General features: G+C 62.6%; 1 protein-coding gene across 1 annotated transcript in view; it reads right to left on the bottom strand.

Annotated features, from left to right (window-relative positions):
* Window positions 1–3,480: 3,480 nt before the first annotated feature.
* Window positions 3,481–14,662, bottom strand: part of Tp73 (tumor protein p73) — a 42,649-nt gene continuing 31,467 nt past the window's right edge. The window contains exons 5-14 of the mRNA XM_004639612.2: window positions 10,269–10,455; window positions 9,856–9,971; window positions 8,162–8,271; window positions 7,790–7,932; window positions 7,452–7,540; window positions 6,901–7,028; window positions 6,306–6,454; window positions 5,583–5,721; window positions 5,190–5,283; window positions 3,481–4,381 (exon numbers count right to left, since the gene is read on the bottom strand). Coding sequence (XP_004639669.1) covers window positions 4,046–4,381; window positions 5,190–5,283; window positions 5,583–5,721; window positions 6,306–6,454; window positions 6,901–7,028; window positions 7,452–7,540; window positions 7,790–7,932; window positions 8,162–8,271; window positions 9,856–9,971; window positions 10,269–10,455 — 1,491 coding nt within the window. The 3' untranslated portion in view covers window positions 3,481–4,045. The remainder of the gene's footprint in view (window positions 4,382–5,189; window positions 5,284–5,582; window positions 5,722–6,305; window positions 6,455–6,900; window positions 7,029–7,451; window positions 7,541–7,789; window positions 7,933–8,161; window positions 8,272–9,855; window positions 9,972–10,268; window positions 10,456–14,662) is intronic.

Here is a 14,662-nt window from a genome sequence, read left to right as displayed (position 1 = left end):
TGTACTACTGACATATGCTCCTTCCCCCCAAAACAACAATGAAGTGTTCTGTGTGCTAACAACATAGCTTAAAAAAAAAAGTAAAACAAAATTCTGCATTTTTATAAAACTTGATAAAAAAATAGTATTTCAGACTGTACAGTCACCAGAAGCACACAGTTATCAACAATGCACACACTTCACTTGGCGTCTCCAGCACCTTCAGCTCTTTGTGCCTGGTCTGTTTGGCATCTCCATTTTCTGCAGGGTTATTCCCATCCTTGCTGGCATCAGCTTTTCCCTTTTTCCCTTTGGGTACCTTCTCTCCCTTCTTTGCTGGCGCCTTTTTAGGCTTGGGCTCTGGCTTTGGAGGAGCTGGTTTAGCAGCCAGCCTTGCAGATCTTCTCTGTGGTTCATCCTTCACCTTGGCTTTATCACCTTTAGCATCCCCTTCGGCCTTTCTCTTGGGCATGGTGGCGACGGCGGCAGGTCACAGGCGCTAGACGCGAGATGCAGCGGCGCGCAGCTTTGGGTGGCCCGGGGGTCGTCCTCGCTTCTTCTTCACCTCTCCTTCCATTTCCTTTCCTCTATCTCGCTCCGGTCTCTTCCGTCTTCTCTCTGCTGGCCTTCCTGGCCTCCCGGTTTCTCCCCCCCCCAGCCTCTCCCCTCTCCTGCTCCTCCCCGCTGCACCGTTGCCTGGCCCCCGAACCTGTGCCACTGCCGGCAGGCAGCACCGTGTGTGTGAAGGGCTCCGAAAGGCTCCGTCACATCTGGGCGCCCTGCCGCGGCGCTGTCACAGCCGATGATGCTCCCCAGCCAGCCGTCCACGCTTGGTGACCACAGTGGCGGTGCGTGTGCACACAGAGACTGCTGGGGAGCTGGAGTCCTCTGCGGGGGCCGCTGTCACAGGGTCGGGCTCCCCGTGCCCCTGTGGAGGCCGCTAGCTCAGCAGAGCATCCTGCTGTGTCGCAGCACCTCGGTCACTGGTGTTTTGGGTTAGGGAACAAATCGCCTGAGTCTCCATCACTTCTTACGGGGAAGTGTGCTTTGCTTTGATCACCGAGTGCTTGGCATTATAAGCGTGTTTCCCAAATGAACTGGGCTCCCAAAGCAAGATTTTACTGTCATTACTTTTCTTATGCCTACTTAAAGAAACTCTTAAAAAGCGAGCGCTACCCTTCCCTCAGGCCGAAGTGCCAGTGTGTGCGCGCCTTTCCAGCAGGTATATTAAGGCTCTGGCGGTGAAGCACGTTGGTGCGTCTGTTGAAACACCCCAGACCCCCATTTGCTTCCGGCTCCATGGGGTTGGCGCCTTTGGCACCTGGAGTGCTGCTGCAGGGCACACACAGAGCGAGAAGCCCACTTGGGATAGTCTGGGCAGGGGACACATGGGTGGTCCCGCTGAACGGGAGGCTGTGGCCAGTGCCCAGCTGGCCCTGCCCAGCCCTGCTCTCGCCAGCCTGCTTCTCTTGCTCGCTCTGCACCAGTGGGTACAGACTCAGCCTCCCTCCAGGGGTCTCCACAGCTCTCAAGGGAGGCTATCTGTCCAGGTACCACGAGGACCAGGCTGAGGCCTATCTGGCCACAGACCCTGACTAGTGCCACCATGGGCCCCACACCTTCGTGGCTGGCTCTGCTGCCTACTGGCTGCTGGCGCTGTCTGTGGCCTCACGCGGGCCAGAGACCTGCTTCCCGGGATTGGGAGGGTCACGGCCCTGTGCCTGCAAGGCCTGGTCAGCACCGGGCACCCCTACACCTCGCCCTCCCCCGTGGGGCAGGGAAATGTCCCTTGAGCCCTTGGGCAAGATGACAGCAGGGGGAGACCAGCCAGCCAGCAACGGAGGGCCACATGCCTCCCACCTATGCCATGCCCGTGTGCGTGCGTGCGTGTGTGGCAGGAAGAGAGGACCTCTGCACTGTCCCTCAGGTGCAGCCACGATAGCCGCCCACCCAGGCACATGCTTTATCATATAACCAAGCAGAATTTTCCACCAAACACAACTAAAAGAACCCCGGGCCATGCAGAGTACAGAGGTGAGGGACACGGGCGGCAAGGCCACCCACCCTGGCTTCCGTTTATCTTTTCTTGCTTTTCGAGTTGTCTAGACCATGGGTCAGGCATGCAGGGCGAATGTTCCTGGTGGTTCCACTTGCTATGCTGAAGCGAGCTCCTTCAGAGCAAGCTCGTACCCTCCGTGTCCTCTGGGGGTGGGGAGCAACGAATCGTCAGACTCCTCAGGGGCTTTAGCAGGGCCTGGTGGTCAGGTATCCAGGTGGTACCTGACCCCATCCTGCTGGTGGTGAGCCCGGGGTGTCCCTCCTGCCTCCCTGTCTGGCGGTCAGCAGGCGGCTTCCTCCAGGGGCTTCCCAGCCCTGAGCCTTCCCAGGAGCAAGTCAGAGTCTCTGGGCAAGCCCCTCCCAGGTGCACATCCTCAGGAATGTGCATGGGAAACACACCCCTGTGCAGCTCCAGGCCTCATGTGGTCAGCCTCCAGCTCTGTTTCTCTGCAAGCCAGTACTGGAGGCAGAGGGGACTGGCCCATCCCGCCTCAGTTTCCCCACCTGTGCAGCAGAAGCTTGCTCACTGCCCAGCTGCTGCTGTGTTGGATGCCTGCGGGTGTTTCTGGGGACGCCGAGGGCCCCAGTCAAGGCCTACCTTGGGGGAGGGAGTGGGGGCGCTCTGAGGTCCACTTCCTGCTGCCACCCTCTGTGAAGCTCACAGGTCCCCCAGGAAGTGTGCCCCTGAGTGGGGCTCCCACACTCCTGCAGCCCCAGTCACTGCATTCAATAAGCAGAGACAGGCGATGTCCACACTTGGGCGCTCCAGGATGGAGTCACAGCTGGGGTCCAGGCCTCATGGGGTCAGGGTCTCCACCTCTGCAGGCAGCATTAGTAAGAGGAGCCAGGCTCAGAGGTGGGGCATCTCAGAATGGGCACAGGGCTGAAGCCAGGCTCATGCCACCTAGGGGTCAGAGGGCTGGCATTAGGTGCACCCTGCAGGTGCACGCAGGGTCTTCTGTTCCAACCCCAAGTGCTCCTGACTTGTCTCGGGTGGAACAACCTTGGTTCAGGGGGGCCGGGTCCCCTAACTCCTCCTCGGCTGCCTCATGAGTACCTGGCTCCCGGGTCCCATATTAGTGCCACCCTCCGAGGAGCAGGGGTCCCCCAACACAGAGTCACCTCTGAGCCCTGCACTGCCCTGGCCACTTGCAGCTGCAGGGTGTTCCCCTCTGCTCTCCATCCAAGCCATCCTGGGGGCCACTGATGCCCTCCATCCCTGAGCTTGTCCCTTAGCTCGGCTTGTTGGCACAAGGTATGGAAAAGCCAGGGGTGCTCTGGGTTGAATTCACAGGAGATGTTAGGAATGAAAGTTAAAAAAAAAAAGAAAGGAGAGAGAGAGAGAGAGAGAGAGAGAGAGAGAGAGAGAGAGAGAGAGAGAGAAAGGGCAGGCTGACCCATGGCATAGAAAACTGCATCACTTTATCAAATATCAATCTCCAGCATCTGAGTACAGCTGTCCCTCGATCTGCTCAGTAGGGGCCCCAGGACCATTGCGGGCTCAGCTGGCTCCAGTTCCAGCAAACCCAGGTCTCCATGTGGACCAGGAAAGTCACCACAGTCCCTGTAGAGCTGTGGGCTGGGGACAGAGCTGATCCTCGTGTCCCGCCGAGGAGTCCCCAGCCTGGCCTCGGGCAGCCACGGCACCATATTCGTCTGCAGACCCAGGGTCCTGGGTGAGGCCTTGGTCGCTGGCTGCTGCCGTCCTCAGACGTGGGAATACTTGTTGGCAGTCACAGAAAGACAGCAGGCGGTCCTGAGCACAGTCCCCAGCTCCAGGAACAGCCCTGTCCAACCCACCTGGCCCCTGCAGGCACACAGCAGGCAGCTCGGGAGTTTCCAAAAGGCGGGCGTCCAGGCTGTCTGCAGGTGGCCCCTGGGCCTGGGTAGCCCTTGAGGCCAGTGATGTCCCTCAGAAGTGGTGCTGGATCGGAGGACCTTGCCGTGTCCCTGGGCGCAGCCCAGTGTCCTGTCCATCCAGCCGCAGGGAAGGTGCCAGGGCAGCGCCTCAGCGCCCCTCGCTCTCTGGGAACTCCTCCTTGATGGGCTGCTTGCGGGACTTGCAGTCTGGCAGGTCAAAGCCAAAGTCGGCCCACTCATCAGTACCGGCCACCCCGCCTGGGCCACCGCGGTTGGGGATGGTGATGGTGTGGCGCACGCGGAAGTGCACGGCCTCCATGACCCGCTGCCGCTGCAGCTCGCCTGAGCCGCCTATGGAGATGGTGGCGGCGTTGCTGCTGGAGCGCAGCAGCTGCTGGCCGCACTCGTGGCCCTGCTTCAGGTCCTGCAGGCCCCTCCAGATCGTCATGCGGTACTGGTCGGGGATCTTCAGGGCCCCGAGGTCCTGCAAGCAGGGCTGCTGTGAGGGGGCTGCCGGGACCGCCAAGGACTGTGCTGCGCGGGTGGCAAGCGGGTGCCCAGGCATGGCCAACGAGATGCACTTACGAGGTGCTGACCCCGGCTCTCTCCGACATGTCTGTGTCTCTGGCCTCGTGCCTTGGCGAGGACAAACGAGCTGGCCCTTAACCCCACTGAGCCTGTGATAGAGAGCTGAGGCCCCACTGGACCATGAGGCTAACCACTGTGCCCTTCGGGCTTCTCCAAGCTGCCTGGGCCTGGACCTGGGCCTGCTGTAGTCTTACTTAATTCAAACCCGTTTCCTCATGGGTGTAGGCCCTTCCACCCACACACGCTGAGCCTAGGACATCGGGCAGCCATGTGTGTGGGGTGCACGGGTTGTGTACAGTGCGTGGGGTATGTAGGTTACATGGGGTATGTGGGATGTGTAGGGTGTGGGGTGCATGGGATGCGTGGGGTGGGCGAGTGGCTCAGGGTCAGCCATTTGCCTTTTGTGTACATGGCCCTGAACTCACCTGTCTCCCTCGGGCCCTAACTTCTCCCATTCTTTATGCCTTGGAAACAGTCTAACCCTTAACATTAAAAGCAGCCAGGCCTCTGGGCACCAAGAGACACTGACAAAAGAGGAACCCTGGAGCTCAACTCTGGCAGGCCGGGTGTACCTGCCCCTCACCGGAGAGCTCACAGCTGCCGCATACGCTGCAGCCAGAAAGGGCTCTACAAAATGAGTGTTGCTCTGGCCCCAGCCCCAGGTCTTGAGCTGCCCTGGTCCCGGCCCCAGGTCTCGAGCTTACCTCTATGGTTAGGTTCTGCAAGTGGTAGATGTTCTGCAACCCTTGGGAGGTAAAATACTCGATGCAGTTGGGACAGCCCAAGCCTGTTAAAAAACTGCAGAGAGATTGAGAAAAAAGAAGTGGCGTTAACTTTGAGCTCCTGGGCTGCGGTTTGGCCCCCCTGGAGAGGGCCCTGGCAGCTGCTGGTCACCCCAGTGAGTGAGGTGGCCACAGTGATAGAGCTGCAGCCCCTCGGGAGGCCCATGTGCCCCACCCTGGGCGCCATGCCCAGGAGCGCTGGCTTGGTGCTTTTTGAGCATCTTGATGAACCCACCATGACACCTCCCAACATCCTGTGCTGGGGAAAGCCGCATGCTGAGAAGCCAGGATGGGGCTGAACAGCCGTCTACGCACCTGACAAGGCTGGGGTCGGCATGGTAGGGGGGTGGTGGGGTGCAGTGGGACCCCGGGACCATGGTCTGGGAGCTGTGGCCGCCGTTCAGCTCACCGTTGGGGGGCATGGCGTGGCTGTGGCCACTGAGCATCGCTGGGGCTGGCAAGAGGGTGGGTGGGCATTAGGAGTGGGCAATGCCCAGGCACTGGGCTCAGCAGGAGGCCAGAGGTGGGGTCAGCCTGGCAGCATGCCCATAGACCAAGGCTTGAGGCCCGTGCCTGTGCCCCACGAGGTCGGGACCAAGGTGACAGCAGGCGCTTCAGGAAACAGGCTGGGCTGTGCCCACCTAGGGACCTCCCAGGAGCAGCCTGACTGCACCCTGCTGAGCTCCCCATGAATACTGAACCCCCACAAGGCTTTAGGTCATTTAACCCTCAAAATGAGTGAGTCCTGTTTCTTCTTCCACCAATTTTCTGGCAGGGAAGCTGAGGCTCTGTGAGGTTAGGAACCTTCCCTGAGCTCCCACGCTGCTAGGAAGCAGGGTAGGGGTGAAGCACATGCTCTTAACCACACACCACTAGTGCCCCACAAAGGGAGGACCCTGGAGTGGGGTGGTCACAGCAGTCTGCAACTGTTGGGGAAGCGGCCACCGAGAGCCCCACAGGTTGGGGTGTGGCTGGCCCATCCACATACAGGTCACCCTGGGTCCCCAACCCTGGGGCCTCGCTGCCTGAGGGACTCACCCATGGGTCCTAGGCTGGGCCCAGTGGCTGAGGTGTGTGGGGGAGCCGGGCCCACCAGCTGGTTGACTGAGGGCAGCTTGTTGACGCTGCCGTGCGCTTTGCTCATGGGCGAGAGGACAGGCCCGTAGGACGGCGGCTGCAGGTGGCTCCTGCCCAGAGAGCACCAACTTGAGTTTGGGGACAGCTGGGCACCATCACCCCACCCAGGCCCTTCTGTGCAGATGATGGAGACCCAGCACTTGAGCAGAAGCCAGAGGGACTTCGTTCCGCCAGCCTCACGCTCAGACTATGGCTGCCATTGGCCTGCCTCTGACCCTGCTCTGTGGTGTCGCCAGCCCCTCCTGTTCTCCCACTTGGCAGCTGTAATGAGGCCTCTCACAGGGCGCAGGGCGAGGTAGTAAAGTGTCCAGGCTCCTAGGCACTGCTTTTGGGGAATGCTTCCTGGACACTGGGGGGGAGCCCTGGCTGTCTCAGCCGTCTGCCTCCCGCCCATCCGGGGTCACCTCCCTGCTGGGCCAGACTGTCCCCTTGCCCTCTCAGAGCTCCCTGTGGGGCTTGCGGGTGGGCGGGCAGGCAGCGGCGGGGGCTCACTCACGGCCGCTGTAGAAGCTGCTGCTGCTGCTGCTGCCGGTAGGAGTCCACGAGGGGCTGCGGCACGAGGTCCATGAGCTCCAGGCTCTCCTTGACCTTCATCAGGATTTCGAAGTTCTCCCGGCCCCTCACCTGCGCACAGAGACGCTGCCAGGGGATGCACCACACTGCCCGGCCGGGGCAGGACCCTGGTAGCCAGCGGGGAGTCTCTCCTTCTTGGGTTCCCCAGGTGCAGTCTGACCAGCGCCGCGACCCAGCGGGGGCCTCCGCGTGGGCAACGACACCCACGCTCCTGCTCCCTCTTCCTGCTGCCCGCCAGATCCGGTGTTTTCAGCCAGGGGGATTTATTTGAAGCTGCCCCTAACAAGCCGGACCCTGGGGAGGAACCCGGTCCTGCGGACACAGGCCGCAGCGGCGCCCCCTGCTGGATGGTAGGGCCAAGGGACTCCCTCCCGCGGCAGTCCGCCGGCAGCGCTCTCCCGGGACTCCATCTGCCCCGCGCTGCTTTGCCTTCTGCAGCGCTCCAGCCCGCCCGGCTGCCACAGTGCCACTCACGTGCATGTAGTACATGTCCTCGTCCCCATGCCGCCTTTTCTTCGAGTTGGCACCCAGGGCGGGGATGGTAGGGGGGCTCTGCTTGAAGGCTGGGGTGGAGGAAAGGCCGGTGAGCTGGGCATGGCCCCAGGCAGGTGCCCTCCCCTCCCATGGTGTGGCCCAGTGACTGCGCAGGACCCGGGAGTATCCACGCCGGACAGAGTGGACTTCAGGTGCCATGCGGCCCTGGGCCCAGGTGCCAGAGACAGCCGACTGAGTTCATTGCTGGGTGCCAGCTGTCACCCTACCCCACCGTGCTTCCTCATCGCCTGCCCGGGACATGGATGGAGCCCGCTCACCACGCTTGCTGGCAGCCCCGTTCTTTGTAGCATTCTCGCTCAGCGCCTGCTGCTCACGGTAGTGGTCCTCGTCCGCCTTACGGTCACGCCCAGGACAGGCACAAATGCGGCCCTCGAAGGACCGGCGGCCTAGCACCTGCCCGCTGTTGAGAGGAAACAGGGGAGCTGTAAGCGTCCAGGGCCCAAGCCCGGCCTGCCGCAGCCACCCCCCCCCAACTCCACCCCCAGCAGCAGCGCTCTCCCAGGACTCCCCTCTTCAGGGGGCCTCCAAGGCTCAGCGGCGCCCTACCTGGCTCTCACAGGGCTGGCTCCGCCCCCCCCTCACTGCCCCGCCCCCGCCTCACTCCCCCACTACCACCACCGCAGACTCACTCCCGGGTCTCCAGGGTGATGATGATGAGGATCGGCCTCCGGTTCATGCCGCCCACGCAGCTGCTGTTACACATGAAGTTGTACAGGATGGTGGTGAATTCCGTCCCCACCTGTGCGTGGAAGGCCCCCAGGGTGCGACATGAGCACGCGGGTGCCCACCGGCCTGGAGGCCTCCAGCCTGACCCTGGCTCCAGGTGGGAGTGGGCGAGGGAGCTTCTGTGCCAGTCTCACCCACGCAGCTCCCATTCACCCACCCACCCACTGTCCTGTCCACCCCCACTCACCTGCCCTCTTCACCTGCTCAGGCATCCACCGCCTGTCCATGTCCTCGCCCATCAGCCCGCCACCATGTGTCCATCCTTTCACCCATCTGTCCATCTGCATGCCAGCCATTCACTTAGCCATTTGCCCGCCCATCCATCCACTCATCCCGCGCACTGGGCACTAGGCACTGAGCTGGCCCTGGGTTCTAAGCAACATCAGCCCTTTGGGAAGCACAGTCTATGGCTAGTTTGCCTCCCCTGACAAGGCCAATGACAGGCCCCAAGGCCCTGAGAGTGTGTGTGCACAGGCCTTGGGGGCCGTGTGTGTGCTGCATGCCTGGGTGTGCAGGTCTTTGTGGAAGGTGTGTGCTTTGCATGAACAGATGTGCACACAGATCTTGTGTGCTGTGAGCTCCTCTGGGCCAAAGGGTATGAGGTGCTGCTCAGAGAAGGACCAAAGCCATCCCTGGAAAACCCCTGCCCCCACCCAGCCTCTCAGGGAGTTTTGGGAAGAACTGAGATATGAACCCAGCCAGGACTCCTGTCCCCGGGGGTGCTACGGACTGAACATGGGGCAGTTTTCCTGGTGTCCCTGGTCAGAATACACATGTCAAGAGTATTTTACAAAACAACTTCCAGGGGTGTGAGAGCTGCTTTCTGGCAGGCCTAGTGGGACACCACAGAGGGAGGGCCAGGGCCCAGTCCCGGTGGTGGAAAGGGTCAGGGGGCCCTGGGATGGGGCTGTGGGGGCTGGTCTCACAACAGGCCTTGTGGTCACCTGCCCTCCCTGAGAAGCTACAGTTCCAATGCACTGTCCCACCATCAACCACGGGCTGCCCTGGACCCCAGCCTTTCACTCTAACGACCTCATCCCACCCCAGAACCTCCTGCTGGCTTCAGTTTAAAGGTCAGACCCCTTAGGCACTCCTGGTTGGCTGCTTCCTGCACGCCCCACCGTCTACCTGCACCCTTTCCAGGCCCTGCCTGCATGCCTGCGTGGACATCAATGACCCTGGCGAGGTCTCCCCTCACGCAGCCCCCTCTGCTCTGGAGTCCAGGCCTCAGCCCCTCCAGCCGCCTTCCCTTGGTCTGCCAGCCCACCCTAGTGGCCCCTTCCTCAACCCCGGCCACAGCAGAGACTTGGCTACCCCAAGAGTGCCCTGGCCTCCTGCCTCTGTCAACCCAGGGCGCAAGAGCCTCGGGGTCCTACTGCTTGTCACAGATCCAAAGCCTGGCAGAGCCTGGAGATTGTTGACCCACCGCATGGCACAGCGGGGCACACGGAGGCCCAGGGTATGGGTGCACATGGTGAGGGGTCACGACCACCTCGTGCCAGATACCAAGGAGGAAGAGCCGGCATACGTGCAGGTCCGGAGCAGGGACCCTTGTGCTACCCGACGTGCCCCGTGCCTCTGTCCGGCCCTGGCTTACCTGCGGGGGCTCGTAGGGCACCAGGACGCTCTGCCTGCCGGTGACAGGGTCATCCACATACTGTGAGAGGTTGTTGCCTTCCACGCGGATAAGGTGGCTGGCTGGGGCAGACTGTCCTGTCGGGAGGGGACGCTGCTTCAGAGAGGGGCCCCGCCCTGGGCTGGCCACCGTTAGGGGAGCTCGGGCAGCACAGCTAGTGCCACAAAGCCTGACCCTGCAGTGTCCAGGTAGAGCTCAGCGCTTGAGCCTGACCCCCGTCGCTCTGCTCGCCAGGCACGCTGGAAGGGACCCACGGCGCCCCAGACTCCTCCCCAGCGCCTGCCCCGCCCCGCCCCCCGCCTCCGGCCCCGCCCCCATCCCTCGGGCGCCCGGGCTGCTGGCCGTGGTGCTGCAGCAGCCGCCCGGGGCCTCACCTTCGTTGAAGTCCCTCCCGAGCTCGTGATTGGGGCAGCGCTTCACGACGTCGGTCACGTGTTCCGCTTTCTTGTAGACGGGCATGGCCCGGATGGCGGTGCCCGGGGGCGGCGGCGCGGACACCTTGATCTGGATGGGGCACGTCTTGGCGATTTGGCAGTAAAGCTTCTTCAGCATCGGGGAGTACTGCAGGGGGCGCAGGGTGAGGCCGGCAGCTCCACTGCCGCCCGCGCCGGCCTGCGCCCCCGCCCCAACCTCTTCCGGGCTCTGATGACGTCGCCGCACGCACCGCTGGCCCCCTTCCAGGTGAGGGGACCTTCTCCCTCTACCCGGGACTTGCTGCTGGACGCAGGGCCTGAGCTGGGGGTCTGCAGATTTATTTTTTTACTTTTATTTTTTGATGAATTTGGTACAGGGTCTCACTACGCAGCTCAGACTCGTAGTGATCCTCCTGCTTTCAGCCTCCCCAGCGCTGGGATTACAGGCGTGCACCAACACACCCGGACTCAGTCACCAGCTCAGCAAACTCTGAGGGATGCTGGAACTACAAAGATCCCTTCCTCAGCCCAGGACCTGAGGAGACAAGAGGGCCGGAGTCCAGGCCGCCGTGGAGCCTGACCCAGGGGCCTCGGACGCCGCTACCTGTGGAGCTCCCTGTGGGGCTCTCCGCCTGGATGCCCTGCGAGGCCCGGGGACCACCACTCATTTCCACACGAGCGCTGGTCCGAAGTCAGTTTCCACCCCACCCCATTCTTTGTGCCCACCCGAGCCCTAGCAACTCCGATTCACAAGCCACACCAGTCTCAACTCCCCTGGAAGAGGCTCCATCGCCCCGGTACAGCTGGCAGAGGCCAGAGACAAGGGGCTGCTGGCAGAGCCCGGGAAGGGACAGGGGTGCTACTTGACCTTTGCCAAGGAAGATGGAACCACCCAGCTCCGAGAGACCAAGGCCCCCGCTGTGGACCTGCAGCAAGCACAAGCACTGGGACCAGATGGCCACACTGCTGCGGGGCAGCCCTGCAGGGGTGGGGCTGGGCACTGTTGGGAGAGCAGAGCGCCCTGGCAAGGTGCTGCCCCCACTCCTGCTGGCCTGGCCCTGGCCCTGTGTGTGCTCAGCTTGCTTTCTGGGGATGACCACTGCTCCTCCACCCCAACCAGCCCCTCCAAGAGACAGTGGTCGCCATGCCCCAGGGATGTCACACGGTCCCCAGTGGGGTCCTGTGGTCCTAGGGTCCACAAGGCACAGGACCTTACTGCACGTCCAGGAGCCAGTGTTGGGGGCTTCGCCTCCAGCTGCATGTGTTGTGGTCTCTATCCATGCAGGTTGGGAGCAGAGGGAGGGGACCACATGGTGGCAGGCAAGAGGGACACAGAGCTGGCGGTGGAAGAGAGACTACCGGACATCTCTGAGGCCCCAGGCGCTCCCTGGTGAGCTAACCCTGCAGGTCACTAGTGAAACACCTGCTGTGTGCAGCACACAGGGTCTCCCAGACCAGGGCCCTGGAGGGAGAGAGGAGCAGCCTTGCCCCTGCCCCCTGGTGTGGTGCAGGTAGCAGGAAAGGTACTCAGATGTCAACTCCACAGAGGACCCAGCACCACACAGGTGCAGGGTGGTGTCCCAGCCCCGGGGTGCTTCCTAGAGGAGGACCCACCTCAGAATAGTGTGTCCTCCAGGGCTAATCACTGTGAGCATCTGTTGAACACCTACTGCTTGCCAGCTCTAGGCTCAGCTAAGGAAAGTGGGCTGAAGGGTGGCGCTGTCAGGTGGGGCCCAGGTCACAGTCAATAGGGAGACCAGGGACCTTGCAGGTGGCTTTGGGCTCAGACACACCCCTTTGTGGTTCTGCCTGAAACTTCACGGCATGCAGAGCCCCAGAAGCCAGAGGATGTGAGTGGCAGCCTGTGTCTGCCACCTTACCAGGTGAGGGGGTGATGGCTTCCTGTGGTGGGCAGGGAATCCCAAGTCCCGCTGCAGGGCTGACCACCCAGGGGCTCCATCCTCCCCGGGCTCAGCCCCAGCCTGAGACTGGGCCAAGACGGGATGGGAACAGGGCGGGGCCGGGTATGACAGGGCCCTGCGACCACATTCCTGGGCGGCCCTGACACGCCTGGAGCAGAGGCCAGGCTCCCCAACCCTGCTCCCCAGGAAGAAGCAGGAATGGCGTTTGGGGCGTTGCTGCAGGCATCCCCCGCAGCTCGGAGGGCGAGTCCCAATAGCCTGTCCGCAGCTCCGGACCTGCCGGCTCTACCTCTGTCGGGCGGTTGTGCGACACCCCAGCCCGCCCGGTCCTGGGGAACTGTGAGCTGTGAGAGGGGCCCTGGCTAATACACGCGGCGGTGCAGCCTGTGGGGCGCGGGAGAGCCCGGGAAAGCGAAGGCCAGGGCGGAGGCGCTGGACAGGGGTGCGGTAGACGCTCCGCCCCGGGGAGGAGCTGGCGCCGGGAGCTGTCCCAGGTACCACGCAGAGTGGCCAGGCCTTCGCCTCTGGAGCCCGCTAGTACAGGGACAAACAGCAGCCTCTGGTCCGAAGGTCTGGGGTGGGGACCGAAGGGCCGCTGCCCTGGGCAAGCTGAGTGCCATCTCTCACCCCCAAGCCTGCGTAAGGCCCCCTCCCTCAGAGGTGCCCAAGGCACGGCTCATGCCCACAGCAGTGGGCTGGACACACGGCCAAATCCTGGCGAGACTGGTAGCCTGTGGCTTCCAGTTGCCTGGAGCATCCGGGTGGGGGCGTGGGGACATGGGGGCCACAGAACTAGAGTGTTGCAATCCTGCCCGATGCCCCAGAGCCTTCCTCCGGCATGGCTCGTGGCATCCGGTGGAGTCAGGACCCTGTCGTTGGCCCTGCAGGTGAGTGCGCTTCCCGCAGAAGGTCCAAGGAGACGCTCCCTCCGCCTGCGCCCCCTCCTACCTCCTTCTCCCCTGGAACCGCTAGGTGGATGTGTTTCAACAGATTCCGAGCCGATAAAATCTTATTTATCTTCGGCTGTTGACACAGAGCCGTCTAGACTTGCCTGTTCGGATGCGTGTATTCGGAAACGCTTCACCCAAGCACTGTCCCTGCCACCACGGCTCTACCTGACCCCTCCCCACCCCAGCCCACGATGGGCCTGCCCTGGCTGGGAGCCCTGGGCCTGGTGGGGCTGGCTGGGGCAGCGGGTGAGAGGGCGGGTGGGGGCGGGTGGGGGCGGGCGCGTTGCGGGGCTGTTAATTTCCTGGCACCCACTCTCAGCAGCTGGGCGCCCGGCACGGGCAGGTTTGGGCAGGAGCACAGTGCAGAGGTGATAATAACTTGTCTGTCATTTTCCCGGGACATGTAGCATCTTGCAAACCACAAATACCGTTAACCAGCTTGGGTGAATCTGTTACAACAGATTCTGGGAGCCCGCGTCCGCAGTGGGGGCTTTTAGTTTTTGAAGTGGTCTTTACAGCCCGTCTTCATCCGTCGCCCCCAGCCGTGTGTGCACACACGCATCTAGGGACCCCTCTCTCCTCTCTTGGGCCATGGACCCTTATGCCATGGGCCCTCAGAACAGCTTCCAGCTGACCCGCAGGACCCAGCACAAGACTCCATGGGCACAGGCCAGCCCCAGCACTCCGAGGAACCTGGTCCACAGTCCTTGGGTCATGGTGACACTGGCCCAGGCCAGCTCTGCCTTTGTGGGTGCCATCTCAGCCCCACACCCTCTTGGTCCTGCATTTGGCAGGGAGCTGCTGGAAGTGGGAGGTCAGCAGAAGGGGGTACATGTGATGGTCACCCCAACCTGTCTCAGGGTACCTTCTCACCAGGCTGTGAGCACCGGCTGAGCTCTAGCAACCCGGGAGGCAGGGCTCCAGCGAGTGCAGAGGTCAGAGCCAGTGTGCCCAGAAAGACTCCTCAAGCACTGCTAGCTAGAGACAGGAATGTGCCCCTCAGGTGAGGTGTGCCAAGGGCCAGCTGGAGCAGCCTTCAGGGAGGCCACTGCCCACCGAGACCTGGGGCCCTGCAGGTCCCACGGGAGCCTGCCCACACAGGGGACCCTGGCAGGCTTTCACAGGAGGCTTGGGAACCTAAGGGCCCTGCCACAGGCTGCAGGGCTGGGGCTCAGTCTGCAGGAAGGGCTTGGGACACCTGAGTAGGGCCAGCGCCATTGCCAGAAGAGTGGTCAGTGGATGCTAGCTGGGGGACCCCACCTTCTCCACAGGGCTCCTGCATCTGCCCCAACCCCCACAGCCTCCAGCCCACACGAGAGCTAAGGATTCATCCTGAACTGCCAGCAGGGTTGGGCGGGATGGACGGTACCCGCACTGCGCTGCCCTGCCGCTGCCGGCTGCCTGCTGGGCCGGGCAATATTGTGAAATGTGTCCTTGGTCCTCCTCCTGGGTTCCTGGCATACAACTCCTAACATCCTAAGAC

This window comes from Octodon degus, unplaced genomic scaffold (assembly GCF_000260255.1).
Source record: "Octodon degus isolate 3935 unplaced genomic scaffold, OctDeg1.0 scaffold00113, whole genome shotgun sequence".
In the NCBI taxonomy this organism is placed as follows: domain Eukaryota; kingdom Metazoa; phylum Chordata; class Mammalia; order Rodentia; family Octodontidae; genus Octodon; species Octodon degus.
This window is presented reverse-complemented; position numbering and strand designations above follow the sequence as displayed.